General features: G+C 47.7%; 5 protein-coding genes, 1 long non-coding RNA gene and 1 other non-coding gene across 20 annotated transcripts; 5 read left to right on the top strand and 2 right to left on the bottom strand.

The window, feature by feature from the left end:
• Positions 1-5: 5 nt before the first annotated feature.
• ttc29 (tetratricopeptide repeat domain 29) lies at positions 6-5,090 on the bottom strand. Of its 9 annotated transcripts, none has more exons than XM_046381059.1 (12): positions 4,350-5,090; positions 3,671-3,892; positions 3,438-3,524; positions 3,197-3,256; positions 2,757-2,920; positions 2,133-2,309; positions 1,832-2,044; positions 1,510-1,595; positions 1,155-1,246; positions 850-973; positions 619-708; positions 6-316 (listed from the first exon to the last, which is right to left on the bottom strand). In XM_046381059.1, the coding sequence occupies exons 2-12, from the start codon at positions 3,760-3,762 to the stop codon at positions 149-151; spliced, it is 1,353 nt and encodes a 450-aa protein (XP_046237015.1). In that variant the 5' UTR covers positions 3,763-3,892; positions 4,350-5,090; the 3' UTR covers positions 6-148. The 9 variants fall into 9 exon arrangements, with proteins under 9 accessions (XP_046237015.1, XP_046237011.1, XP_046237016.1 ...); XM_046381055.1 differs by having other exon boundaries at positions 3,671-3,889; XM_046381060.1 differs by having other exon boundaries at positions 3,438-3,521; positions 3,671-3,889.
• A 1,790-nt stretch (positions 5,091-6,880) lies between these two features.
• On the top strand, positions 6,881-11,959 carry LOC124054719 (endothelin-1 receptor-like). 2 transcript variants are annotated; one of them, XM_046381054.1, is made up of 8 exons: positions 6,881-7,033; positions 7,568-8,474; positions 8,929-9,056; positions 9,188-9,386; positions 10,306-10,458; positions 10,538-10,671; positions 10,898-11,006; positions 11,694-11,959. In XM_046381054.1, exons 2-8 carry the CDS (start codon positions 7,824-7,826, stop codon positions 11,739-11,741), a joined length of 1,422 nt encoding a protein of 473 aa, XP_046237010.1. In that variant the 5' UTR covers positions 6,881-7,033; positions 7,568-7,823; the 3' UTR covers positions 11,742-11,959. The 2 variants fall into 2 exon arrangements, with proteins under 2 accessions (XP_046237010.1, XP_046237009.1); XM_046381053.1 differs by having other exon boundaries at positions 11,650-11,959.
• A 655-nt stretch (positions 11,960-12,614) lies between these two features.
• LOC124054724 (transmembrane protein 184C-like) lies at positions 12,615-17,290 on the top strand. Its single transcript, XM_046381067.1, has 12 exons — positions 12,615-12,711; positions 13,461-13,634; positions 13,820-13,950; positions 14,198-14,234; positions 14,320-14,525; positions 14,602-14,676; positions 15,184-15,277; positions 15,382-15,494; positions 15,647-15,746; positions 15,910-15,987; positions 16,144-16,237; positions 16,537-17,290. Exons 2-12 carry the CDS (start codon positions 13,518-13,520, stop codon positions 16,815-16,817), a joined length of 1,326 nt encoding a protein of 441 aa, XP_046237023.1. The 5' UTR covers positions 12,615-12,711; positions 13,461-13,517; the 3' UTR covers positions 16,818-17,290.
• Positions 16,761-20,581, bottom strand: LOC124054775. Its single transcript, XR_006842474.1, has 3 exons — positions 20,013-20,581; positions 19,770-19,892; positions 16,761-16,882 (listed from the first exon to the last, which is right to left on the bottom strand). It is a non-coding gene; the product is annotated as an uncharacterized LOC124054775 (long non-coding RNA).
• LOC124054750 lies at positions 18,084-26,408 on the top strand. Of its 3 annotated transcripts, XM_046381114.1 has the most exons (8): positions 18,084-18,239; positions 18,905-19,047; positions 19,195-19,244; positions 19,362-19,709; positions 19,824-19,898; positions 20,249-20,377; positions 20,478-20,625; positions 26,170-26,408. In XM_046381114.1, exons 3-7 carry the CDS (start codon positions 19,202-19,204, stop codon positions 20,606-20,608), a joined length of 726 nt encoding a protein of 241 aa, XP_046237070.1. In that variant the 5' UTR covers positions 18,084-18,239; positions 18,905-19,047; positions 19,195-19,201; the 3' UTR covers positions 20,609-20,625; positions 26,170-26,408. The 3 variants fall into 3 exon arrangements, with proteins under 3 accessions (XP_046237070.1, XP_046237069.1, XP_046237071.1); XM_046381113.1 differs by lacking the exon at positions 26,170-26,408 and having other exon boundaries at positions 20,478-20,648; XM_046381115.1 differs by lacking the exons at positions 18,905-19,047; positions 26,170-26,408 and having other exon boundaries at positions 18,102-18,239; positions 20,478-20,648.
• Positions 20,762-20,833, top strand: trnad-guc. Its single transcript has one exon. It is a non-coding gene; the product is annotated as a tRNA-Asp (tRNA).
• On the top strand, positions 23,656-26,408 carry LOC124054749. Of its 3 annotated transcripts, XM_046381110.1 has the most exons (8): positions 23,656-23,798; positions 24,446-24,588; positions 24,736-24,788; positions 24,906-25,253; positions 25,368-25,442; positions 25,793-25,921; positions 26,022-26,120; positions 26,187-26,408. In XM_046381110.1, exons 3-8 carry the CDS (start codon positions 24,743-24,745, stop codon positions 26,222-26,224), a joined length of 735 nt encoding a protein of 244 aa, XP_046237066.1. In that variant the 5' UTR covers positions 23,656-23,798; positions 24,446-24,588; positions 24,736-24,742; the 3' UTR covers positions 26,225-26,408. The 3 variants fall into 3 exon arrangements, with proteins under 3 accessions (XP_046237066.1, XP_046237068.1, XP_046237067.1); XM_046381112.1 differs by having other exon boundaries at positions 26,022-26,408; XM_046381111.1 differs by lacking the exon at positions 24,446-24,588 and having other exon boundaries at positions 23,676-23,798.
• Positions 26,409-27,296: the final 888 nt, after the last annotated feature.

The following is a 27,296-nucleotide window of genomic DNA, read 5'->3' as shown; positions in this document are numbered from 1 at the left end:
TGCAGTTTTACACGTCTTATGGTTTAATTCTGTCACAAATTTAACACACGGGAATGAGATTACATCAGACACACACACAGTATGACACACACACACCAAACCAGCCTGCAGCCCTCAGGATTTATGTACTGCATATATTTATGTACTGTTAGGAGCAGGCAGTAGTAGTATTATCTGCAGGGTCTGTGTCGAGTTCCTGATGTACTCTGGACTCTTTCCAGGCCAGCAGTCGTCGCAGGGCGGCGGGCGTGGCCGACTCCACGTCGTCGTTGTACTTCCCGATGAGGGCGTGAGCGCGAGCACTGGCCACCAACACCTGAGAGCCACAGGCAGGTAGAAGAACAGCTGTGAGCTCGGAGCTGGAGGACAAGTGTTTGTCTGTCGCCGTGGTTACTTTACGAACGGCTGCTCGCGAGAGCGGAAAGAGCACGAGACGATCTCGTCACTCACGCCTCAACACGGTGGCTCGTTTAAGTGTCCTCAGTCTCGTGACGAGCTCGAGGTGGGACGTTTGTCCTTCACCTCCGTCTGTTGTTCTGTGCGTCGTGTGCACGTTTCAAACGAGCTGAGGTGAAAACCATTTCGAGACAGGAAGTGTCACACACAGACAAACCGTACCTGCGCTTTCTGAAGCAGGGCGGCGTCTTCGAGGACACAGGCGGCTTCGTAACCCCGCAGGAAGAACTCACAGGCCCTCCTGTACCGACTCTACAGGCCGACACGGAGAAGCTCGTCAAAATAGGAGATAACAGTGTGCTTAAGAAGTGTGTGTGTGCGTGTGTGTGTGTGTGAGTGTGTGTGTGTGTGTGTGTGTGTGTGTGAGTGTGTGAGTGTGTGCCTGTGTGGTACCGTCTTATAGTAGATGCTGCCCAGACACAGGTAGGCGTCCGCCAGGGTGTGTTGCAGTCCGTTGCTACGGGAGATGTCGGCTAACGTCTCCAGACACTGCACTGTCTCATGCACGTTTCCCTCACTGACACACACACACACACACTCACACTAAATGTTTGTACTGACACTGGCAAGCAGACAACAACTAATTCAGGGATGTTCAATTATATAAAGACGCAGACTTAAATAAACGTACACACAAAGTAATACAGAGAGATGGAGTGTGTGTGTGTGTGTGTGTGTGTGTGTGTGTGTGTGTGTACCTCTCCATACACTTGGCCATGGCCCTGTAGGCCTTCCCCAGCCCGTCGGCATCCTGCAGTGTCCCGTAAATCTGCATACACGTGTTGAAGAACTGGACAAACAGACACACACGACTGCATCACCAAATGAACCGTGAATGTGAGCTGATTAAAAAGCACAGCGAGCGGCTTTTAGAAATGAAGTTATATGTTTGTGAGGTGAGCTTCGAACTGGAGAGCCACAAGCGGAGCAGCGAAGTCAGAAGCTGCTGGGAGGCGAACAAACAGCTTGTTGGTTTTGGTGTTTCTGAGGGATTAAACGGCATTGAGGATGTGTAACGGAAAGCTTTGGAAAGACACACACACAGTCAGGTACCTGTTTGGCTGTGTCATGGTCTCCTGCCCTCTGATAGGTCAGTCCCAGTCGATAGGTGGCCTCCCCTTCGATCTGTTTGTCTTCAGCTGAAACAGACATCAGTAACCTCACAGCTTCCTGTTCCCTTCACTCCAAACATCTTCAGACACGTTGAAGTTAGTCAGATTTGTCTCCTGCTTATTTGTCCTCATGTTTTGTCCCCGCTGGCCTCCTTGCTAATATACTTGGTCTCCACCCACAGACTCACTGTGAGAGTGAATCTGAAGAGCAGCTCTAATGCATTCAGTATATTGTCAGACAAAACGTGACCGTGTTGACCTACACTCAGCAGCCGTGCTGTAGCCTTTGTGGAGCAGCGTCAGGGCCTCGCTGTAGTCTGCGGCGTCCAGCTGCACGTCGGCCAAACGGCTGTAGATCCTCCACAGCGTTTGGAGGGCCCGGAGCCTCAGGGGCCGACCGGCTGAGTCTACACAGCTGCGGTCCCGCGCCTGCTTGATGCACAGCTCCACCTGCTGCCTCGCCTGCTCCAGCTCACCTGCAGAACCGAGACACCTCAGAGATGTGAGGAAACTACACAAAATCCTCTATGTGTCACACGTCTTCTGTGTGTGTGTGCTGTCCACCTTGCTGCAGGTAGAGCTCAGCCATGCATGCCCGGGCCTCGGTGGACAGTCTCGAGTGGCGTCCTTGCTCTCTGTCTGTACAGCTGTGGTAAAAGTGCAAACTGAGCCAGAGATCCTCTGGAGCCGAGAAGTACTGACCCAAAAACAGACGCTGCTCACACGCTGTTGACCAGGAACCTGCATGTACACACACATGCGCACACACGCAAACACAAACATACACACACACAAAGAGTTAACCTCCTTGTCACGGCGTGGCGTCATTCTGTTTTTGCACGCTGAACAACAAAACCCCATTTAGAAAATCATGAAGTTTACACTTACCCGTCTTACTCGCACACTTTCCCGTTGATCTGACCTCTGATTTAAACTTGTGCTTAAGTAATGTGATTCTGTCTTTATTTCGGCAAACATCATGTGCATAAGTCAGTGTGCATTCAAGTGGAAATTCAACATGTGATGTCAGGTCACACGCACCTTCATGTCAGAAGCTACTGATTTAATTCAAGACGCCACATGGCAACACTTTGGTATGTAAGAATGATTTATTCTTCATTAATGGGATCAAACTGAATTGTGTGTGTGTGTGTGTGTGTGTGTGCGTGTGTGCACATGTGTGTGTACCCTTCCTTTCAGCCTCCTCGGACTGGCTCAGGTGCAGTCTAATGGTCTCCACTTTGTCCCGTTGTTCCTCCAGTGGAGTCTGAAGCCTGACAGCTGATCCTGGTTCAGCCGCTGCCCTCCGATCCTGATCAGAGCTCAGCAGGCAGAAGAGCTCAGAGAAGGACCTGAGAAAGAGAGGTTGGGGAGGGGGAGGAGCTTCAGCTGTGTCTGCTGTCAGTGGACTCTGGTGGTTTAACTGTTGACAGGAAGTTGTGACCTCAACCAAAGTAACTTCTTGTATTCAAACCCCAGACCCTCAAAATGGACTCCAAGTTAATAAGTTAAGGACAACAGAAGGGCGTAAAATGAAGACAGCAACATGACTGCAGTGCGTACAAACACATGGAGCGTTGTAGCCCCCTCAGTGATCGCTGGCACACAGATAAGACACCGTGAGTTACCTGTGATAGCCTTCTTGAAGCATCTCCACACAGGTGTTCTGCTTTAGGCTGCTCCTGAACCTGCACACACGACGGGAGCGCAAAAGGGATGTCGTTTCACTCAGACAGAAGTGACGATTCGCTCCAGGCCTGAAACTGGGCCTGCGTGCTCAGTGGGTGATGTGGTTGTTGGGCAGCAGGGGGCGCACTAACCTCAGCTGACCATCAGTGAGTGAGTCAGGGTGTAAATGTGTGGACTCACTGCGCAGTTTCTGCCTTGGAGAGGATCGGCGCCGAGTGACCTGATACTGATGCAGTTTGGTGGGCGTCCTTCTCCTGCCTCATCCTGCTGCACACACACACACACACACACACACACACACTGTTTGTGTTGATTTATCCACACTGCTTTCCCTCGGACAAAACATGCACTTCTGTCATTTTCTGAACACGTGTATCCTTGAGTACTGCAGTTGTACTGCAGTGGTACAGTACCTGTACTGTGTGCTTCCCCTCCGTCTGTTGCTGTTGGCAGTGATTTGTGGTAGAAAAGGCGCTGAGTGTTTCTGTGTTGCTGCTGCGCTCATCTTCACCCGTCAGTCAAACACCACAAAGTCCTGCTGGGTTTGTCATGTTATTACATTTAATAACCATCGTCTTCTTTTTTGATTTCATTGACTAAAGTCACTTCCTGTCACAGTCTGAGGTGGCTGCCTGCTAAAACGGAAGCTGTCTGAGTGATGAGGACTGGCTGACAGGAAACTAGAAACACACACCACTAGAAAATACCAGTAAACCACACTTTAAAAACTTTTACAGATTAGAGAGCCTAAAATGCTTTCTATCGTGTTAACAGCCACAGCTCAGAGAACAAACAAAACAAACAAACAAATAAGCATTTTATTTATGAAGAGCTTTTCAAAATAAAGTGCTTTACGTGGATAAATCAGTATGAAATAAACTCAGCACATTAAAATAATGTAGAAGTGAAATGGAACTGTAATGTAACAGTCTAATATATGAACTTTGATGCGGGATTGATTTGTGAAACAGTAAATCAAATGAAGCTAACGTTTAGCTGTTAGCCAAGCGGCTGCGCTAACCGGTTAAGCGTTTACTTCACTTAAACCTCACAGTTTACTACGTTTTTTAAGAAAAGCTATTTTTTACGAACCTTTCAGTCTTTTTCTATCGACACTCCGCTCTGAGTGAAAAGGTAAAACACACGCAGACATCAACACAAACTCACGGCACGTAAAACAAAGTTCGCTTCCGTCGCTGCCGGCCCAAAGTTTCTCCGTCGCCAAGCAACAGCGCGCAGGCCGCGTTCCAACACGAACATCCAGCTCACTGCGGGCTGGTTCCATTCAGGAAGAGAGATGATTTGACAGAGACGGCAAAAGCTACTAGTAACAATCAGCAACTCGAACGGAGCGCTTTTAAATCATTTTAAAACCATTTCTGCTTTTCACTGATTTTATTTTATTTTAGTACTTTTTACTTATTTGTCACTTAATATTTAACACATTATCTGCTCTATTTCTGCCTCCCACTTCCTCTTCCTGTGACGCCCTTCGGTCATCCTTTCAGCCTGTGTTCAGACAAGAGTCGACCTTTTCTTTGCTGTCTCGTGTCCACAGGACGAGGAAACGTTTGCACGAGCCCTGACACTTCAATAAGAGGATAAATGTAGAGCTCACTATTACACGAGCAAAAATGAAAGATTCCCCGTTAGAGAGCAGTACAAACACCAGCTCTCTGTCAGATGCTGGAGGCCGTCTGAGTGAAACTTTTCCACGATGGAAACTCGGTCTGTGGTGGCCAACGCGTTTCTTTTTCTTCAAAGAGTTTCTCATAAAGTTTCATGTTCAGTGTGGAAACCAGGAGCAGCTGAGGCAGAGTCTGCCTGTCTGTCGTTCTGCCTGCCTGCCTGTCTGTCTGTTGTTCTGCCTGCCTGTCTGCCTGCCTGCCTGCTTGTTGTTCTGCCTGCCTGCCTGCCTGCCTGCTTGTTGTTCTGCCTGCCTGCCTGCCTGCCTGCCTGCCTGCCTGCTTGTTGTTCTGCCTGCCTGTCTGTCTGTCTGCCTGTCTGTCTGTGTCATGTTCACGGAGTGTCTGGGTTTGATTGACTGTTAATTGACTTGTCTCGTTGCCACAGCGTGATTTGTCCAGGAAGCAGCGGGGTTTTAGCAGAGAAAAGTGACGACTAAACACGTTTCTCTTTTTTTTCCTTTGGCACATAACGTAAACACAACAGACGCGGTTGGTGGTCTGACACACCGACAAGAAGCCGTCACAAAGTATTAAAACAGTCTTTACACTTTTAGTCTCAGTTTTGTGTCTGCAGTAAAAACAGGAAATAAAACATTTGGAAACTCTTTATAACACAGCCTGTGATTTGATTGTATGAAACTGGCACCAACAAAACTCTGACAGACTCTGTTGGTATTTAAATGTTGCATGTAAACGACAGTGGACATTATGGAGGACAATGCTGAGCAGGGAGGCCGGGGACAGCTGCAACACTTCCTGTATTTGACTCTGTTCCTCAGAGACTGTTTGGATTAGACAAACCAAATGTTTATACAATAAACTTACATCTGTCTGTTAGCAGTCAAAACCATTTAAAGATGATTACAGGAAGTACATTCTTAACCATTTCTATTTGAATGTAAGGAGTCAGATGGTTGTAACATGTTACAAATACAATATATTTCAACGTTAATAAAAGGATTATCAAAAAAGTAAGTCATAATAATATTACAGTGTTATTTATTTATTTATCAGCTTTGGTCAGATGACAGTTGTAGATCTGTCTAGATGAGTTGGCCTCATGTGCAGATGTAAGATTCCAACTGATATAAAACACAGGAGGCTTTCGGTGACAGGAAGAATGGAACAATGATGAGGCAATTCATTTTTATTTTGCCTGTTGTCAGGATACACATTCATTATGCCAAACTGACATTTGAGAAAACTGGACTGAAACTTGAATATAAAAATAATATTTGTAATATTATGGAAAGCCTTCACAGAAGAGTGGAAGCTGTCTGTGTGTTTACAATGACGTCATTAAAGTCCCTGCTGGTGTGATGGGCAGCTGTCCCAATATTTTTGTCTATATAGAGTCCAGATGGATGCTAATGTTGTTGCTGCATGCTAATAAGTTTACAACACTAGTAAAAAATAAAAGCTACTGCCATAACAACTCAAATACAGAAGAGCCATAAAGTGTCTCTGTGCTGTAATCAAATGTTCTGTTGACTCCTGTAAACGTTCACTCCTTGCTTCCGGACTGTTTTCTCTCACAGCTGCGGTGACATTTAAGTAAACCGCTGGAAACCGACAGCAAAGACGCGAAGTCCTCGTTGGAGTCTGTTTTAATCAGGGAGGAGGTTTTGGTAAACCCTGGCAGCTCCTGATGGCGTGATAAACTCAATGTGGAGTCTGGCATCGCTCGCGTTCAAACACTCCAGTAAAGTCCAATTTGTTGTTTCAAACGCGGTGATAAATTTTACTGCCTCCATTTCCACGCTGTCGTTTAATAAACGAGCTCTTAAGTGGGAACACTTCAGAGTCACTTCATGTCAGAGTATTTATGAGATGTTCCACTGACTGAAGGAGGAGGAGGAGGAGGAGGGGGGGGGCAGGAGGGGGAGGGGGAGGAGGAGGCGGGGAGAAAGGGTGAAGAGAATGAAAGATAAAGAAGATACTGGAGGGAGGAGGGGGAAGAGGAGGGGTGAGGAACAGCCGAGAGGAAAACTGAGCCCCATCAGTTAGACCTCATCAGTCCTGTGTCGACTCACGCTCTTCTTCTCTCGTTTGGAGGCGGTTTACCTCGACAGAAGCAGACACAAACAGGTGAGAAACATTTAAAACCACCGAGAAACATCAACAGAGACTTAAAGTTTAAGTGACGGCAGGCGTTGATTTAACATCGGACTGCGTCACAGAACTGATCACTGTGATATCAAACCTGCTTTGATTGGCTGGTTAGGCGTCGCTGTGATCATATTGTGGTTCTTGTTCCTGTGGAGTCCGTCTTGGTTTCATGTCCGGAGCTCTGGACCGGTTCATCAGAAAATGTGGAGTCTGAACAGAATTTGAACCCAGCAGTGTTTCAGGTTCCAAGTCTGCCTTCGAAGGACTTGGAACAAGAAGCTGCTTTTAAGCTGCAGTCCTGCAACATCTGATAAACATGTCATTTTTAAAATGAAAGCGCTTAATGAGCTTAATGAGCTTAACGAGCTGGACCAGTCCACGGTCTGAGTCTGTTACGAGGACTCAGAGGGACAGCAGCTTCAGAGTCAGTGGATGAAGTGACCACGCGGCTCTGAGTCTTTCAGCTGTTTTGGGTTTCCAGCTTCATGTTTTGTTTTGTTCTTTGCTCTCCAGATTTTCCACTCCAGAGTCCTGAACCTGAGAAATCCTCAGCACGTTCTCTGCTGGCTCCCGGTCCACTCTGACGCACGCCAAAGCTGGTTCTCGAGTCACAGCAGTTGGGTTCTGGGATTAAAGATGGTTCTGGAACTGGTTGTAGAGTACAGTCAGTGACACGAGCGGGTTGTGAACCGGGTTCAAGAGTCACAGCAGGCTGCCAAGATTCACTGTGGGATCGAGAATTAGGTTAGGAGTTGGAGCAGGCACCACAATGGTATCTGGATTCACAAAAGTGGATTCGGCCAGGGGCTCTGGAATGGGACCCAGACTGGGTTCCAGACTTTCCTCCATGTGTGAGATGTTCACCGTGCTGCTGGTCGTCTGGTGTTGGCTGTTCGTCCATCCGGTCGGTTGCCACAGGAACTTCTCATCTGAGCCATCTCAGACCTTGGACTTGATGATGGACAACCTGCCTGGTTTCTATGGCACCGATCCACCCGTAGGACCCGGGATGGACCATCTAATCCACACCTTGGACAGAGAGTCCCATCTGGCGCAGGAGACCGTGAACAAGTCCCCATCCTTGCCGGAAAAAGGAAAGTCAAAACACATCAGCAAGCTGAAAGACAAACCTGAGAGAAAGTCTCCGTCTCACTCGTCCAACTCGTCTCAGGCGGTTCATAAGGTGTCCGTGTCGCCCCCGAGCTGCCTGCAGGCCACGTCCATAAAAACAGCCTTCAAGTACATCAACACGGTGCTGTCCTGTGTCATATTTGCTGTGGGGATCATCGGAAACGCCACCCTGCTCAGGATCATTTACCAAAACAAAAACATGAGGAATGGACCCAATGCTCTCATAGCCAGTCTGGCCCTGGGAGACCTGATATACATCGCCATCGACATACCCATCAACGTCTACAAGGTACGGAGCTTCACCGTCTGTGGCGTTTGGGTGGCTGCTGGGGGAAATGAAGGAAACTGAAGTTCACGGTGGCAGCTCCGCTTCAGATCGACTTTCTGAAGGAGTCAAACCCGAAATAAGTTCTGCTAAAAAGTTAAATCTGATTCCTATGCAGGACATCACAAATAAAAATAGTTACAGCAGAAATGCATTGTGGGTACGCAACAGCTTCCTATGAAAACTGTGTGTGTGTGTGTTTTGTGTCTCAGCCAGGAGGTTGAGTGTCACACTGATAACAGCGACTAAAATATCCCACTGACACTGATAACACACGTGCAGACAGACACTTTTATCTGACACTATTAATCTGTTAATGTGTGTGTGCGTGTGTGTGTGCGTGTGTGTGTGTGTGTGTGTGCGTGTGTGTGTGCGTGTGTGTGTGTGTGTGTGTGTGTGTGTGTGTGTGTGTGTGCAGCTCTTGGCCATGCGGTGGCCGTTTGCAGACAGCGCGTTCGGTCTGTTCCTCTGTAAGCTGTTTCCCTTCCTGCAGAAGACCTCAGTCGGCATCACCGTCCTCAACCTGTGTGCTCTGAGTGTGGACAGGTAACACACACATACACACACACACACACACATGCACACACACGCAGGATGTTCATCTGTAAGCTGGATTTTCAGGTGAGCCATCTTACCTTCAGATTTAGATTCATACTTACAGGTGTGCTTGCACTCAGGTATCGTGCGGTGGCGTCCTGGTCCCGGGTGCAGGGCACAGGTCTTCCCACGGTGACGGCGGTGGAGATCGTGGTGATCTGGCTGCTGTCCATGGTGCTGGCCGTGCCCGAGGCCATCGGCTTCAACATGGTCACCTTCGAGTACAGGAACGCTACCATAACGACCTGCATGCTGCAGCCCAGGACGCCCTTCATGATCGTGAGTGTGTGTGCGTGCGTGCGTGCGTGCGTGTGTGTGTGTGTGTGTGTGTGTGTGCTGATGCCTCCTGCGAACCTTCCTCACCTCATCCTCAGCATCATCGCCTCACGGTCACGTTGTCGCTTTAACTCAGCCTCCTCTTGTGAAACTGGTCTACGCTGGTGCACGTTAGGTCCGATTCAAGTTCAGTTTATGATCTAAAACTGAATTTCCAGGACAGGAAGTTCAATAACAAGACAAGGAAACTGAATTCCCATTGGATGATGATCATAACTGAACACGTCCGTGGGCGAAGCGGCGGGTTGGAGTCCCGACTCTCTCGCTCTCTGGGGAAAACGTGTTGTTGCTGCGTGTCAGGGCGAGGTCTCTGGAACTCTGATAGCTGAGAACATCATTTCCTGTTTATTTCTGCAGAACACGACTAAACACAGTCCGCCCTGGCACTCAGATCTGAACTTGGGTCAGCTGACCTGCTATCAGCCTGTCAGATCGTTTTAGCCAGTAAATGTTTATCACAAAGTTCCAGCTGCCCCGAAAATGTTTGAATCTCAGAATTAATATCCTGATGTCAGAAGGCAGCCGAGTTTACAAACAAACTGGTTGTCCCAACACAAAGATTTGATCCTGTGGTTGATCCAGACATTTTTTGAGAATTTCCCAAAGGTTCAGAAGGAACTTAGAGAAAATCCTCTGGAGAAGTCGAGACGTTCTCTGGGGATTAGAAGTTCACGTTAGGTTAGTCGATGTGGTGATTAATTAAGAGGGACTGAGACGTGTCACGTGATCTGCAGACGTTTGAAGAGGCTCTGGAGTTCAAACGGGTTCCAGAGACGGTTCTCAAAAAGTCCTGTGGGTCCATAGGTGTAACATACAGACCTGAACAGGTCCTGAACAGGTGTGTGTGTTCTCCATGTTCCAGTTCTACGAGAAAGCAAAGGAGTGGTGGCTGTTTGGCTTCTACTTCTGCGCGCCCCTGATCTGCTTTGCCATTTTCTACGGCCTGATGACCTGCGAGATGCTCAGACACCAGAAAGGATGTCTGAGGATCGTGCTGACTGAACACCTTAAACAGGTAGACAAACACACACACGCACACACACACACACACACACACACGGTCACGAGTCAGCTTCACGTTTGTCCCCCCACAGCGCAGAGAAGTGGCTACGACCGTGTTCTGCCTGGTGCTGATCTTCACTCTGTGCTGGTTTCCGCTCCACCTGAGTCGCCTGCTGAAGAAGATGGTCTACAAACCCCATGATGCAGACCGCTGCGAACTCTTAAAGTAGGTGTACAAGCCGCAGACGGGCAATGAGTGAGCGAAGCTTTTGGGCCTCAAAGTGACGGCGATGTGAAAATGCCTGAAAGCTGTGGTTTTTCCCCTCGTGGCCAGCAGGGGGCGACGCCACTGGTTTCAGAAAGAGCCCATGAGACAATGAGCCTCTTTTCATCTTCCTCTCACTTTTTACTCGTAGTCTTTAATCCTGCGTGCTCCTCTCGTGTGGTTGCAGTTTCCTGCTGGTGCTTGACTACTTCGGCATCAACATGGCGACCATAAACTCCTGCATCAATCCCATAATCCTCTACTTTGTCTCTAGGAAGTTCAAAAACTGTTTCAAGGTAAGCGCTAAAATCACTGTGCTTTACGGCTGAACGTGTGTGTGTGTGTGTGTGTTGATGACTGCTTTTCCCGAGGTCATGGTGACATCACAGTGAGGTCACAGGGTCAGATGGCGTTGGATGTCAATATGAACCAATGAGACGGCGAGATGAGGGGGGAAACATAGAATGTCTAAACATAGAAGAGGTCGATAAGAGGCCTGTGGGACGTGACCAGTGACATGTCTGTTTAAAGGGTCACTCCGCCGACTTTTCACACGACGGTCGGCCTGCTCGCCGCGGGGAGAGAAAACAGCTGAGTGACGTTTCCTGCGGCTCAGAGGAAATGACGTCGTAGCGATGTCATCGGGGTTATCTCGATCACAAATTCCTCACAGAAAGTGTGTGTTACATTTAGCACACAGGTGCACAGTCCAATCAAATGATGCATTGTGGTGCATTGTGGGAAATTGAGTTTCAGGTGTTTTTGGAGCACAAGTACACACTGAGGACATCTCGCCGTCCTGTTGCTTCAGTTTTTGACTCTTTTTGAAATCTGTGGCCCTCAGCTGCATGGGGGTACAGATGGCTGGAGTACCCCTTTAATGAAACTCCCCCTCTGTCTCCCCCTCTGTCTCCCTCCCTCTCTCTCCCGCCCTTCCAGTCCTGTCTGTGTTGTTGGTGTTATTCTGGCTCTCTCTCCAACAGTATGATGCCTCTCCACCACGGGACGAGCCTGCAGTACAAACACACTGACCACTGAGTCTTCGTCTTCATCTTCCTGTGCGAGTGACACAACACAACCCCTGCATCTATGTTTAATTCTTGTATTTATTCAGTTTAAATATTATATTTTATTACAGACTAATTGTTGTATGGTGTTATATTGTAAACTATACCGCTTGGCATATTTAATATATCCACTGCAACTCTGCCTGTAAACAAATAAAGCGAGTCTGAGGTTTAAAAGTGCACTAGCGCCCCCCGGAGGCTGAAGTTTTCATTACACACCACAACATGAAGCAGGTGACGGCGTGAACACGCGCTCCTGTTATTCGAGCAGGACTAAAACTTTGTCCAGACGGTGGCGCTAAAGCGACTTTCACCACGAACAACAGAATTTCACACTTTTATGAAATTATGCATTTGAATTTATCAATGAAGCTACAGCCTCAAATCTCTACCTTTAAGTCGTGAAAAAGGTCATGACGTGCACAAAGAGCAGGAGGAGGATGACGCTGTATGTTTGTGTTTTAACCACGGGGCCTCACAGGAACAATAAAGCCTCGAATCTTTATTTATATTGCGTTTTGTTGTGGTGAATAAAACAAATCTCTTCTGGTCACCGAGTACAAGCAGTTTAAAGTGCATTAGGTTAAGTTAAAACAACATAAACGAGTATAACAATAAGATAAATGAAATGAGGATGACTGAGTCTCCGTCCTGCGCACCACGTGACTCCCCGTGACGCGCCCGCCGTAAACAGACTGCGAGACCCACACGGACAGCAGCTGCGCCCTGAAGTCCCGATCGGTGATCCACCTGTGATCGATCAGGGGCGCTGATCGGAGGCCTGAGCGCATCAGACGGTGACAGCTCAGAGGTTTGAGGCGGAGGAGGAGGAGGAGGAGGAGGAGGAGGAGGTGGAGGAGGGATGTGACAGCATCAGGACTGAGGAGGACAACAGGCCAACCGTCACTCCGACTGAACGTCTTCAGCTCCAGCGGTCCATGAGTCTTTATTTATTCCATCATGTCTGAATTTTATCTCCTCGGTTTTCTCTGCGTGCTCCACAGCGTCACCAGCTGAACACGCTGTGATGATTCTGTCATATTGGCGTGCACTTGGTGTTGATTACGATTATGACGGCGCGTTTACCTCATCGCGTTTTATATCAGTTATGTGGGGAAATTAAATGTGTTTAAGGTAAATGAGGCTGCAGAGTGTGGGATGTGATCTTTGATTTAATGTCAGAGAGTACTCACGAACACAACGGTCAGTGTCACTTAAAGAGTATTTATTTAAATCGCTTTACTGAAATATAACTGAGGCAGGGGTGGTGCCAGACCAGGGGCGGCCCAAACTGTTCCCCCAGAGGACCCAAAACTGAAACGTAATGGTGGCCAAACGCAAGCGAGGATGCAATATGGCACCAGGATGCTAAGTAATCAAAAATACTTTATTTTATTTTATGGACTGCGTGTTGATGGGGGCGGGGTTGGTTTTGAATGGATACGCTATATTTATAAGCTAGTGATGCTATGCTACATAGCTGCCATCAGCTTCAGTTGGCTCCCACCTTGACCAAGTGCACAGACAAATATGGACGACTCTTCCCCAGGTTTCCTCACTGTGCAGCAATTCAATTCAACTTTATCGTTATTGTAGTTGTGCACAACACAAAACGGTCCTGGTATTAATTGTAATAAATTTTTGCACCGTTCAGTCATCTAACCTGACTCGTTTGCCCTCCAGGTGTGGCCTGATGTTTCGGACGTGCCTGTAGTCAACGCCGAGGGTGAAGCCGCCGTCATGCCGTGTTCGTGGGCAGAGTGGAGGAGGTGGATCCGTCCGCTGGTTCTGGTTCTTTATGCCCTCCTGCTGGTGGCCGTGCTGCCGCTCTGCATCTGGGAGCTGCAGAAGGACAAGGTACACGTCCTTCTTTATCACCTCCGCCCAGACCTGCCGCTACGTCGACAACCTCCCAGCTTGACTGATGCTGTCCGTTGAGCTTTGGTGGTTGGAGTACTCATGAACTACATGTGGGCTGCCAAAGACTGAAGATGAAGATGCAGTGGTCACCAGTTACCTCGTGTTTTTTCTGCCCTCTGCAGGTTGGGACTCACAGCAAAGCTTGGTTCATAGCTGGCGTCTTTGTCTTTCTGACCATCCCTATTTCGCTGTGGGGGATCCTGCAGCATATCGTCCACTACACCCAGCCTGAGCTACAGAGGCCGATTATCAGGTGGACACACGCACATTTGACCTTGAGTTACTTTAAAGGAATAGTTCACCTCCATAAGGAGATAAAAGAGGACTCAGAGAGGACTGGTTGGCATTATCACGACCACTAGAGGGCGCTCTGAGGTCCTCTGGTTGGGAATGATTTGGAACACATCTAACATGTTGAGCTGAGGTCAAGCTGCTTCTTAATGGTGACACACACACACACACAGTGAAATGATGCTCTCTTCTCTGTCTTTCTGCTCCAGAATACTATGGATGGTGCCGATCTACAGTCTGGACAGCGTGAGTCCCCGTCTCTCTCATCAGCTAACCTCCGTCACAGTTACTGTAACGACACCCACCTTTCGTTTCCTCTCTTCCTGTCCAGTGGCTGGCTCTGCGCTACCCCAGTCTGGCCATCTACGTGGACACGTGCAGGGAGTGCTACGAGGCCTACGTCATCTACAACTTCCTGGTGTTCCTGTTGAACTTCCTCAGTAACCAGTACCCCAGCCTGGTGCTCATGCTGGAGGTGCAGCAGCAGCAACCACACCTGCCGCCGCTCTGCTGCTGCCCGCCGTGGCCCATGGGAGAGTAAGAGCAGGACAGACATGAGGTCACTGTGTGATGGATGGATAGATGTTAATGTGTTGCTCTCTCTCTCTGTCAGGGTGCTGCTCTTCAGGTGTAAGCTCGGAGTCCTCCAGTACACTGTGGTCAGACCCGTAACCACGGTGATAGCACTGTAAGTTTCTCACTGTAACCACAGTGAGTTTATGAACCACGTCATCAATATTTTCGGCATTAAAGACGTTTTATTTCACCCACCTGCAACCCTTCAGCCATTAATCCGAATGACCCGATCCAGAGTGACGCACAGCAGCCGTCCTCCTCCTCCTTATGCAGTCAGGGCTGTTGAAGGGACTGTGGACTGGGACACGGCAGACACAGAAGACCACATAATTGTCCCTCGGCAGAGAGGAGTGACACTTTTGAAGGGACATTCTGATTGGTTTAATCCCGCAGCGCACCTATGAATAATTACAGGACAAAATACAACATTTGCACCCAGATTATGTGCCGTCAAACCGGCGAATGGGAACTGTATTAATGGGCTTTAAGCTGTGTGCTATAGATCGTTTAAACCCTGTCCATCCTGTGGTGTCCAACAGAAAACAACAAGGCTTCACACTCTGTCATGTCACCTGACGGGCCGAATGCTTCCTGTTTGGTTTTCCTTCTCTGTCTGCAGGATCTGTCAGCTCTGTGGCGTTTATGACGAAGCCAACTTCAGCTTCAGAAACGCCTGGTCCTACCTGGTCATCATCAACAACATATCACAGCTGGTAAGGACGGACACACACACACACACACTGTAGCTGTGAGGACGCTTGTTGTCCAACTGTATGTCCTGCTGCCATGAAGTACACATGTCCCTGTCTCTCTGCAGTTTGCCATGTACTGCCTGCTGTTGCTGTACCGAGCTCTCAAAGAGGAGCTGACTCCCATCAGGCCTGTGGGCAAGTTCCTCTGCGTCAAACTGGTGGTTTTTGTCTCCTTCTGGTAAGGATGGGAGGACGGGAGGGAGTCATGTGGGACCCACAAATGGTCCTGTTTTCAGCTCGGCGACGATGCGTTTTCCAGCCCATCCTTTAATTCTTAAGAAATAGAAGAACGTGTAAAGTTTACTAGAAATATTTCTTTATTCTCTCCAGGCAAGCCGTTTTAATTGCCTTCCTGGTGAAGGTCGGCGTGATCTCTGACACACACACCTGGGACTGGGACAGCGTGGAGGCCGTGGCTACCGGACTGCAGGTACGCACGTGTATAAACCAATGAAATTCACAGTCACGGTCGTGTGACCTCTGACGCTGTATTGGACTGACATGTCGGAGCTTCTCACCTCGACGGCACGGACTGAATACATCGATAAAGGACTATACTGTGTGTTGACAGAACTGATGTTTAATTGGTACAGGACTTCATCATCTGCATAGAGATGTTCCTGGCTGCCATCGCCCACCACTACACCTTCACCTACAAACCATATGTACAGGTACACATCTGTGTGTCTATCTAGCTATCTGTCCATCTGTCTTTCTACCTAGGTGTCCGTCTGCCTGTCTATCTGTCTGTCTATCTATTTAGCTGTATTTCTATCTGTCAGTCTTTCTGTCTCATTCGTCTTCCTTCCTGTTTCCCCTCCATCCAGGAAGCGGAGGAGGGATCGTGTTTCGACAGCTTTCTCGCCATGTGGGATTTCTCAGACATCAGAGCTGATGTCTCAGAGCAGGTCCGCCATGTTGGTGAGTGACCCGATCAGACTAGTCGTCACCCGGTTTGAATTTTTTCCTTTTTTACTTAGTTTTATTTGGCCCGACTTCATGTTAGTGAAATTTTGTGTCTTAAAGGAGCAGTTTGCACTCATTAAAGTTACTGTACTTCAGTTGCTACTTCACCAAGGTGCATTTGATTTTCACATGATGATGATTAACTGGACGTTGGGTTTTGGTTGAAATGCCACCCACGAGTGCAAATCTAAAAATATCAGTAAGGTGCAAATCCAGATCCAGCTGTGGTAAATACCTCCGCTCCTCGCCAACAGGTCGTACGTTCCTGGGTCGTCCTAACAAGATGTACTTTGGTGCGGCAGCTCGACCCGAGCACACCGAGCACACCGGCCTCCTCACGGCCTCCCAGGACCCCGTCGCCGTGGCAGCCACATCGATGCCCTCCTCACCTTCCTCCAGCGGGCGGTACCAAGGCCTCGGCCACACCCCCGCCCCACACTCTGTCTCCGCCCCTGCAGGGTTCACTTCCTCTTCCTGGGAGGACGACAGTGACAGCTCGCCCGCTGAGGCGGTTGACGCCGCTGGAAGCACGTAGCCGGTGGTGGGAGCTTTTTCTTTCTGTTCGCGTCGTTTGCCTTCTTGTCTTGATGTGCTTCGTGGCTGCGGACAGAGAAACTCTGCATCAAAGTCGGAATAAAAATACAAACATGAAGCTTATTCACGGGTGGATCTCATCAAGACGCAAGGAAAGCAGAGAAGACAAAGAGTCGAAGCCATGTTTGTTGAGAAAAGCATTTTTAAAATAATTACCCAGTTTTAAATGTCTGAAATCTGTATTTTGAAGTCTGCTGATGTCATTTTGATAAATGTATCTGTCGAAAGGATGTTTGATGTTTTCATCTGAGGAGGAAGCAGCTGGTAGGTTCTACACTCACGCAGTGCTGAAGTGTCCCTGAGCTTGGTTTGACTTTTTGTCCAAATTCATAATAAATCAACATACTGTAGGCAATCACCAGAACTGTGCTGTTTGGTTCCACTCCTCCAACAACTTTTAACATCCATCATAATGACTAATAACAGCCCTCTGGGAACCAAATTAAACAACAGAGAAAACACGTTGTTGTTCTCATTAGGTCGTCATTAGAGGTCTACTCCGCAAGGTGGCACCAACAGTCCAGGAAATTTAGTAATCAGGCTCTGCGTTTGTTTGAACAGGTATAACTGCAAAAACAGTTTTATTCAATAACACACACTTCCTGTTTGATTCCTCATCTCCTGGTGGAGAGACAGAGATGAGGCTCATCACATGAATTAGTGCTCCCTCCCTGAATCAATCCTCTTTGAGACTTTCTAAAGTGATTTTATTTACATTTTCTTTCTGAAATTCACACCTCGGAGTTTGTGAGGCTTAGAGAGTCAAACAGAGAGAAAACAAACTGCAGAAATATAACTGACACCAGCCAATCAGATGTAACAGGTTATTAAAGATGGAAATTACTGTTGATGATCACAGGAAGAATGAAGTTCATGTGCCTTCCCTTTATTAGTCTCTACGGATCTGAAATACTGCAAAGTGATGACCACAGAAACATGTTTGGATAGCAGGACAGTGAGCAGTTTTTCTGGTGATATGCTGGCCACAATATTGGGGCTACCCACAAATTCTTACCGCCATATTTTACAACTTACTCCTTTAAATTACATTCAGTGATTGGTGTAATCTTCGGGATATGCAAGTTATGATGCTATGTTTTATCTGTTGAAGCATGCACACACACAAAAAAAAACTCAAAAACCCCCAGGAAAACCTGTTTGCAGCAGAGTGTTGTGACCTGTCGAACAGCCTCCCTCACATGACTGAAGGTGGAGCCTGAACTCTTGCATCAGATAAGTTCTTCAGTTCATATCAGGTTTCAGTTTCCTCTAACAACACAGTTTAACTCTGTATCACCTCTGATCCCTCAGAAGCGGTTCTTCCTCATCTGTCGGCTGCTTTTGGTCCGCACTCCTGCTGAAGGTAAACCAACTCGTCCTGTTACTGTTCATTTACTGTGATTATGAGCAGAAACGCCAAAGATCGTCTGGTTTGTGCGGTGGTCTTTGTGAACCAGCAGTTTGTTCATGTTGTGAAGATGTCAGTCGGTGTGTGTCGGTAACAGACGAGTTCAGCCTGAGGCTTCAGGGATGGTCGAGTTTCTTCTGTGTTTGGGTGACTGCTTTAAAAGGCTTAAAGGTTTTGTGAATATAACACATGTCACATGTCAACACGTGACGTCACGCTTTGTTTTGAGGCTGATGCAAACTACTTCCGGCTTTAGCTCAGCGAAGTGAGCTACGCAGTGAAAACAAAGTGATAACTGATAAGCCATGAAAAGACGCCACTGATGGCACACGGACAGACAAGAGTCTCCTGGCTGTGACTTTTATTTCATTAAGAAGCTGATTGTTGATGTAAATTCAACAGGCAATAAAAACATTCACAGGGACAGAAAGGTGATTCATATACACAGTAAACAGGTCACAGTTTTAAAGCTAAAAAGTCTGATAAAAGCAAAGATGTGATAATCAATCATCTCTGAGCCTTTGAATCGTTCAGATGAAACGTTATGAAAGTCAGGAACCGTTTGGGTCCATCAGGTTGGAGTCTTCAGAGCTTTGAGTGATCCTACGTTTCCTTTCCAGCTCACTTTGAGATTCCTGAAATGCACCAAAGAAGTTGGACAGCAGGACACCTGAGCTCTCACCTGCCCGTCCTCAGCCATTCACATTCACATTCACACGAGGAGTCTATGGTTACTGGGAGGACCTGACCGACACACCATCAGGTGGGACTTTCTCAGCAGCTGCAGTCAATTTGCACTGAAACTGCTTTAATGTTGTTTTTGCTGAACATCACAGACCTTAAAGATGATCGTACTCCTGCTGCTGGTGGTCTAATCTGTCCTCTAATAAAAGTGTGTCCTCTCCGACAGGGACAGGATGGTCTGGGTTCTGCTGGTCGTCCTCACAGCCTCAGTCTGTGGTAACAGCCGTCTTCATCTTCTGTTAATCTGCTGGTTGTTCGAGTGTCTGCTGGAGCTAAAAGCTCGACGTCTCAACTCCTCATGATGTCCCTCTTTGTCCTCTCTCTCATCTGCAGGGATGTTTGCTGAGAAAATGTTTCCTACTGTCTATCGGCTGGAGGACGACAACATCACCGTCACATTGGACAGTCATGACCAAACCGACTTGTCTCTCGCCAACATCATTTGTATCCTGCAATCGAAGCCTCTGAAGGTTTTGTATCGAATGATTGGTGGTGCTGAGGTCCCAGAGTCTCAGCATCAGCAGTTTGCAGGACGGGTGCTCTGTGACGGAGACGCCCTGAGACGAGGACGAGTCCAACTTCACGTGTCCAGAGTCACAGCTGAAGACTCAGGTGATTACAGGTGTGATCTGGCTGCTGATTACGACAGGAAGGAGAGGAGATGGAGGCTGAAGACCACCGGTAAGCTGATGGAGCAGGACATGAGGAGTGTGTGTGTGTGTATGTGTGTGGATGTCTCACCTCCACCCAGACAGCAGAGACATGAACCTAATCACCTGCTGATGTCCCCCACAGAGATGTTTGCCTTGAACGTGTCCCATCGTGGAGCCAACAGCAACGTGTCCCTCAGCACGCCAAAGTTACCTGAAGGTATGCCATTGAGATGACTTGTTTCCATGGTTACCCACAATAATAATATAATAAAACTGCAGACCAGATTGGACCCAAAGCTGGAGCCAATTCAGTCCAATGAGAGCTGCTCACCTGTTGTCTCTTGTCCCTCACAGGTTTCAAATTTCTTTTCTTGACTCGAGGAAGGTTTTACAAACATAAGAATATGTCATTCGTAATAGAAAAGTCAGAGCAGACCTTGTTTGCAGTTTGCAGAGGTCTCTTATCTCATAGTGGTCTATGGGGAAACAGGAATTTTCACTGCAGTACCGCGAGTGGCCACTGGGCAAAACTGGAGACAAAGCTGATGTTTCTCTCTCTTCATGCAGGTGAACCAGGATGGTCAAAGACGGAGCTCATAGTGTACCTGATGTTGGCTGTTGGTGTTGTGGTTTTGGTTTCTGCCCTTGTTGGTCATAAAGTTTATCTGAGAAGGCGCTCAGCTCAAGCTTCTCGAGGTAACACAGGGTCTATTTGCTCTTCCTGTTGTCTTAAATGAAAATATTTTGTGTTTTCTGATTTGTCTGTACTGACGTTTGTCTCCTGTCCATCACACAGCTCAAGACCAGGTTGTGCAGTCCCTCAGTGAGCCCCTGAAACAGATCAACAACAAGTCAGGCACACATCCACATGTGATCCAGGTTCCAAACGGCTCAGGACTTCAGAACCTGACCCTCGAGCCCCCATGAAACGAGAAGACGAACACATTCAGCATTTGTAAATGATTACGCAAAAATTCCTGCCTGCAGTCGACTGCATTTAAAGCACATATCCATCTGTATAATATGTTCTGTCAATCACGTGTCATCGTACACCATGTACATACTGTAAAGTTATTTACTTCCTCGTTAGTATAGTGGTGAGTATCCCCGCCTGTCACGCGGGAGACTGGGGTTCGATTCCCCGACGGGGAGAAGCAAGCTTTAGGGGGCAGTCGTGGATCAGCGGTTAGGGTGTCGGACCCGTAACCGGTGGATCGCTGGTTCGATTCCATGGCTGAGGTACCTTTGAGCAAGGTACCTAACCCCCACTGCTCCCCGGGCGCTGCACGCGGTCGCCCACTGCCCCGGGTTTGCTGTGTGTGTGTGCACGTCACTTGGGTGGGTTAAATGCAGAGCACAAATTTTGTTGGAGTGAGTTCCCTCCAATGACAAGATATGTCACTTTATTGTATCTGCACTTGCTGCTTTTTGCACTTCTGGTTAGATGCTAAACTTCATTTCGTTGCCTTGTACCTGTACATGTTTAATGACAATAAAGTTGAATCTGATCTAATCTAAGCATGTGCATTTAAAACGGCCTTTTAGCCTGATGATGATTCACTTTGTTTTGTAGTCACAAGTCAAAATCCACTCCTGTTGTGGGACATAAACCCGTAGCAGCCGTCACCACATGTTAAGCTCTTATTGAAGTGTTGATGTCTTCTGTTCCTCCATGCTGGTGATGAAGCTGTCTGTCCCCGTCACATGACTGCAGAATCTCAGGACTTTCTTCAAACGGAGCACAAACGTCCTGCTGGACTCTCAGACGACCCGATTGGACTTTGGAGGTCCAAGGTGACTTTGAGCAGAACCGTGAGACGTGTGGTCCTGAGTGCTTTGGATGGTGCTGAGCTTCAGGTGGTTGTTGGTGCATGTGATGAAGCTCTGAGCTGCCAGTCAGTGCAGACGTTATCAGAGTCGGCTAACAGGGTCAGAGTCTGCAGTTCAGACACATTGAGGACAGATGCCATCAGCAACAGGAAGCAGTAACTACGGCTGTTCTGCCAAACGACCACCAGGTGGCATGAGAGACCATCAAAGTGATAAACTCTTACAGAACAGTCCAACAGCACATTAGGAAAGACATGCCTTGTCCATCAGGACACCAAGATGTTTCCCATCAGGGTCTGGGTCAATACTGGATTCTCAGTCCGTCCTGATGGACACCTCGCTGTGCGTTATCTTCTTCTTGCACTTCCTCTGAGGTAACTGGTGACTCATCGTCCCAAAACCGTTATGATTTATGCTACAATTTACCCTACACCTCCCACCCCCACCCAGACTGATCAGCAGATTTCATGAAGGCAGCACAAACAGCCGGACTGCTGCTGCAGTCAGTCTGAGACCAGCACACAAGCCGATCCTTCCCCGAGTCCCTGGTTCAGCAGTTCGAAGATTGGAGGAGGACGACAAGGTTTTTATGATGTGCTGAGTCAGCTCACCTGTGACACTGAGCCCACATTCACAGGAGTTCACACAGGTACAGGCCTGAGTCCTCAGTCCTCAGTCCTGAGTCTGGACACGTGAAGTCTGCTTCGTCCTTCTCCGAGGGCGTCTTTGTCACACTGGACTCGTCCTGCAAACTGCTGCTGCTGACACTCTGGGACCTCAACACCAACAGTTTTCTCACGGGAGACATAAAGGAAGTCGGTGGAGCTGACGGTGCCGGTCGTGGACGTCCCGGTCCTCCTCTGCCTGGTAGGAAAAAGGGAACTGACATCAGGATAACATGACGAAGGTGGAACCCGTGAGCTCACAGCCAGAGGAGGTCAGGCTGATCCTGTGAGAGCAGACGGAGGAGAAGAGTCATGTGATCAGTCGGAACAAATGGACATTCACAGCGTTCCCAGCACTGAGTCAGATCCCCAAGTTCCTGCAGCTCCTGCAACAGTTTGGGGAACTTTACCTTTTTTTTTTAAATAATTACCCAGTTTTAAATGTCTGAAATCTGTATTTTGAAGTCTGCTGATGTCATTTTGATAAATGTATCTGTCGAAAGGATGTTTGATGTTTTCATCAGAGGAGGAAGCAGCTGGTAGGTTCTACACTCACGCAGTGCTGAAGTGTCCCTGAGCTTGGTTTGACTTTTTGTCCAAATTCATAATAAATCAACATACTGTGGGCAATCACCAGAACTGTGCTGTTTGGTTCCACTCCTCCAACAACTTTTAACATCCATCATAATGACTAATAACAGCCCTCTGGGAACCAAATTAAACAACAGAGAAAACACGTTGTTGTTCTCATTAGGTCGTCATTAGAGGTCTCCTCCACAAGGTGGCACCAACAGTCCAGGAAATTTAGTAATCAGGCTCTGCGTTTGTTTGAACAGGTATAACTGCAAAAACAGTTTTATTCAATAACACACACTTCCTGTATGATTCCTCATCTCCTGGTGGAGAGACAGAGATGAGGCTCATCACATGAATTAGTGCTCCCTCCCTGAATCAATCCTCTTTGAGACTTTCTAAAGTGATTTTATTTACATTTTCTTTCTGAAATTCACACCTCGGAGTTTGTGAGGCTTAGAGAGTCAAACAGAGAGAAAACAAACTGCAGAAATATAACTGACACCAGCCAATCAGATGTAACAGGTTATTAAAGATGGAAATTACTGTTGATGATCACAGGAAGAATGAAGTTCATGTGCCTTCCCTTTATTAGTCTCTACGGATCTGACCACAGAAACATGTTTGGATAGCAGGACACTGAGCAGTTTTTCTGGTGATATGCTGGCCACAATATTGGGGCTACCCACAAATTCTTGCGGCCATATTTTACAACTTACTCCTTTAAATTACATTCAGTGATTGGTGTAATCTTCGGGATATGCAAGTTATGATGCTATGTTTTATCTGTTGAAGCACGCACACACACAAAAAAAACCTCAAAAAACCCCCCAGGAAAACCTGTTCGCAGCAGAGTGTTGTGTCCTGTCGAACAGCCTCCCTCACATGACTGAAGGTGGAGCCTGAACTCTTGCATCAGATAAGTTCCTCAGTTCATATCAGGTTTTCGTTTCCTCCAACAACACAGTTTAACTCTGCACCACCTCTGATCCCTCAGAAGCGGTTCTTCCTCATCTGTCGGCTGCTTTTGGTCCGCACTCCTGCTGAAGGTAAACCAACTCGTCCTGTTACTGTTCATTTACTGTGATTATGAGCAGAAACGCCAAAGATCGTCTGGTTTGTGCGGTGGTCTTTGTGAACCAGCAGTTTGTTCATGTTGTGAAGATGTCAGTCGGTGTGTGTCGGTAACAGACGAGTTCAGCCTGAGGCTTCAGGGATGGTCGAGTTTCTTCTGTGTTTGGGTGACTGCTTTAAAAGGCTTAAAGGTTTTGTGAATATAACACATGTCACACGCTTTGTTTTGAGGCTGATGCAAACTACTTCCGGCTTTAGCTCAACGAAGTGAGCTACGCAGTGAAAACAAAGTGATAACTGATAAGCCATGAAAAGACGCCACTGATGGCACACGGACAGACAAGAGTCTCCTGGCTGTGACTTTTATTTCATTAAGAAGCTGATTGTTGATGTAAATTCAACAGGCAATAAAAACACTCACAGGGACAAAAAGGTGATTCATATACACAGTAAACAGGTCACAGTTTTAAAGCTAAAAAGTCTGATAAAAGCAAAGATGTGATAATCAATCATCTCTGAGCCTTTGAATCGTTCAGATGAAACGTTATGAAAGTCAGGAACCGTTTGGGTCCATCAGGTTGGAGTCTTCAGAGCTTTGAGTGATCCTACGTTTCCTTTCCAGCTCACTTTGAGATTCCTGAAATGCACCAAAGAAGTTGGACAGCAGGACACCTGAGCTCTCACCTGCCCGTCCTCAGCCATTCACATTCACATTCACACGAGGAGTCTATGGTTACTGGGAGGACCTGACCGACACACCATCAGGTGGGACTTTCTCAGCAGCTGCAGTCAATTTGCACTGAAACTGCTTTAATGTTGTTTTTGCTGAACATCACAGACCTTAAAGATGATCGTACTCCTGCTGCTGGTGGTCTAATCTGTCCTCTAATAAAAGTGTGTCCTCTCCGACAGGGACAGGATGGTCTGGGTTCTTCTGCTGGTCGTCCTCACAGCCTCAGTCTGTGGTAACAGCCGTCTTCATCTTCTGTTAATCTGCTGGTTGTTCGAGTGTCTGCTGGAGCTAAAAGCTCGACGTCTCAACTCCTCATGATGTCCCTCTTTGTCCCCTCTCTCATCTGCAGGGATGTTTGCTGTGAAAATGTTCCCTACTGTCTATCGGCTGGAGGACGACAACATCACCGTCACATTGGACAGTCATGACCAAACCGACTTGTCTCTCGCCAACATCATTTGTATCCTGCAATCGAAGCCTCTGAAAGTTTTGTATCGAATGATTGGTGGTGCTGAGGTCCCAGAGTCTCAGCATCAGCAGTTTGCAGGACGGGTGCTCTGTGACGGAGACGCCCTGAGACGAGGACGAGTCCAACTTCACGTGTCCAGAGTCACAGCTGAAGACTCAGGTGATTACAGGTGTGATCTGGCTGCTGATTACGACAGGAAGGAGAGGAGATGGAGGCTGGAGACCACCGGTAAGCTGATGGAGCAGGACATGAGGAGTGTGTGTGTGTGTATGTGTGTGGATGTCTCACCTCCACCCAGACAGCAGAGACATGAACCTAATCACCTGCTGATGTCCCCCACAGAGATGTTTGCCTTGAACGTGTCCCATCGTGGAACCAACAGCAACGTGTCCCTCAGCACGCCAAAGTTACCTGAAGGTATGCCATTGAGATGACTTGTTTCCATGGTTACCCACAATAATAATATAATAAAACTGCAGACCAGATTGGACCCAAAGCTGGAGCCAATTCAGTCCAATGAGAGCTGCTCACCTGTTGTCTCTTGTCCCTCACAGGTTTCAAATTTCTTTTCTTGACTCGAGGAAGGTTTTACAAACATAAGAATATGTCATTCGTAATAGAAAAGTCAGAGCAGACCTTGTTTGCAGTTTGCAGAGGTCTCTTATCTCATAGTGGTCTATGGGGAAACAGGAATTTTCACTGCAGTACCGCGAGTGGCCACTGGGCAAAACTGGAGACAAAGCTGATGTTTCTCTCTCTTCATGCAGGTGAACCAGGAGGGTCAAAGACGGAGCTCATAGTGTACCTGATGTTGGCTGTTGGTGTTGTGGTTTTGGTTTCTGCCCTTGTTGGTCATCAAGTTTATCTGAGAAGGCGCTCAGCTCAAGCTTCTCGAGGTAACACAGGGTCTATTCGCTCTTCCTGTTGTCTTAAATGAAAATATTTTGTGTTTTCTGATTTGTCTGTACTGACGTTTGTCTCCTGTCCATCACACAGCTCAAGACCAGGTTGTGCAGTCCCTCAGTGAGCCCCTGAAACAGATCAACAACAAGTCAGGCACACATCCACATGTGATCCAGGTTCCAAACGGCTCAGGACTTCAGAACCTGACCCTCGAGCCCCCATGAAACGAGAAGACGAACACATTCAGCATTTGTAAATGATGTCCACAGTTCTTGCCTGCAGTCGACTGCATTTAAAGCACATATCCATCTGTATAATATGTTCTGTCAGTCAGGTGTCATCGTACACCATGTACATACTGTAAAGTTATTTATTGTATCTGCACTTGCTGCTTTTTGCACTTCTGGTTAGATGCTAAACTTCATTTCGTTGCCTTGTACCTGTACATGTTTAATGACAATAAAGTTGAATCTGATCTAATCTAAGCATGTGCATTTAAAACGGCCTTTTAGCCTGATGATGATTCACTTTGCTTTGTAGTCACAAGTCAAAATCAACTCCTGTTGTGGGACATAAACCCGTAGCAGCCGTCACCACATGTTAAGCTCTTATTGAAGTGTTGATGTCTTCTGTTCCTCCATGCTGGTGATGAAGCTGTCTGTCCCCGTCACATGACTGCAGAATCTCAGGACTTTCTTCAAACGGAGCACAAACGTCCTGCTGGACTCTCAGACGACCCGATTGGACTTTGGAGGTCCAAGGTGACTTTGAGCAGAACCGTGAGACGTGTGGTCCTGAGTGCTTTGGATGGTGCTGAGCTTCAGGTGGTTGTTGGTGCATGTGATGAAGCTCTGAGCTGCCAGTCAGTGCAGACGTTATCAGAGTCGGCTAACAGGGTCAGAGTCTGCAGTTCAGACACATTGAGGACAGATGCCATCAGCAACAGGAAGCAGTAACTACGGCTGTTCTGCCAAACGACCACCAGGTGGCATGAGAGACCATCAAAGTGATAAACTCTTACAGAACAGTCCAACAGCACATTAGGAAAGACATGCCTTGTCTATCAGGACACCGAGATGTTTCCCATCAGGGTCTGGGTCAATACTGGATTCTCAGTCCGTCCTGATGGACGCCTCGCTGTGCGTTATCTTCTTCTTGCACTTCCTCTGAAGTAACTGGTGACCCTTATGATTTATGCTACAATTTACCCTACACCTCCCACCCCCACCCAGACTGATCAGCAGATTTCATGAAGGCAGCACAAACAGCCGGACTGCTGCTGCAGTCAGTCTGAGACCAGCACACGGGCCGATCCTTCCCCGAGTCCCTGGTTCAGCAGTTTGAAGATTCGAGGAGGACGACAAGGTT

This window comes from Scatophagus argus, chromosome 23 (assembly GCF_020382885.2).
Source record: "Scatophagus argus isolate fScaArg1 chromosome 23, fScaArg1.pri, whole genome shotgun sequence".
Lineage (NCBI taxonomy): Eukaryota > Metazoa > Chordata > Actinopteri > Scatophagidae > Scatophagus > Scatophagus argus.
Note: the sequence above shows the minus strand (reverse complement) of the source record. Positions and strands in the feature narration are given on the sequence as shown.

Excerpts from the sequence above, each read along its gene's own strand:
- LOC124054749 (XM_046381110.1), top strand. The coding sequence starts at position 24,743 with ATGGTCTGGGTTCTTCTGCTGGTCGTCCTCACAGCCTCAGTCTGTG. Across the intron at positions 25,254-25,367 it reads ATGGAGGCTGGAGACCACCG|AGATGTTTGCCTTGAACGTG; the intron begins GTAAGCTGATGG and ends TGTCCCCCACAG. Across the intron at positions 26,121-26,186 it reads CCAGGTTCCAAACGGCTCAG|GATGTCCACAGTTCTTGCCT; the intron begins GACTTCAGAACC and ends GCATTTGTAAAT.
- LOC124054719 (XM_046381053.1), top strand. The coding sequence starts at position 7,824 with ATGGTATCTGGATTCACAAAAGTGGATTCGGCCAGGGGCTCTGGAATG. Across the intron at positions 8,475-8,928 it reads TACCCATCAACGTCTACAAG|CTCTTGGCCATGCGGTGGCC; the intron begins GTACGGAGCTTC and ends GTGTGTGTGCAG. Across the intron at positions 9,387-10,305 it reads CCAGGACGCCCTTCATGATC|TTCTACGAGAAAGCAAAGGA; the intron begins GTGAGTGTGTGT and ends TCCATGTTCCAG.
- LOC124054750 (XM_046381114.1), top strand. The coding sequence starts at position 19,202 with ATGGTCTGGGTTCTGCTGGTCGTCCTCACAGCCTCAGTCTGTG. Across the intron at positions 19,245-19,361 it reads CCTCACAGCCTCAGTCTGTG|GGATGTTTGCTGAGAAAATG; the intron begins GTAACAGCCGTC and ends TCTCATCTGCAG. Across the intron at positions 19,710-19,823 it reads ATGGAGGCTGAAGACCACCG|AGATGTTTGCCTTGAACGTG; the intron begins GTAAGCTGATGG and ends TGTCCCCCACAG.
- ttc29 (XM_046381059.1), bottom strand. The coding sequence starts at position 3,762 with ATGAGCGCAGCAGCAACACAGAAACACTCAGCGCCTTTTCTACCACAA. Across the intron at positions 1,247-1,509 it reads ACCATGACACAGCCAAACAG|TTCTTCAACACGTGTATGCA; the intron begins GTACCTGACTGT and ends CTGTTTGTCCAG. Across the intron at positions 709-849 it reads GCAGCATCTACTATAAGACG|AGTCGGTACAGGAGGGCCTG; the intron begins GTACCACACAGG and ends GTCGGCCTGTAG.
- LOC124054724 (XM_046381067.1), top strand. The coding sequence starts at position 13,518 with ATGCCGTGTTCGTGGGCAGAGTGGAGGAGGTGGATCCGTCCGCTGGTT. Across the intron at positions 13,635-13,819 it reads GGGAGCTGCAGAAGGACAAG|GTTGGGACTCACAGCAAAGC; the intron begins GTACACGTCCTT and ends TGCCCTCTGCAG. Across the intron at positions 16,238-16,536 it reads AGAGCAGGTCCGCCATGTTG|GTCGTACGTTCCTGGGTCGT; the intron begins GTGAGTGACCCG and ends CCTCGCCAACAG.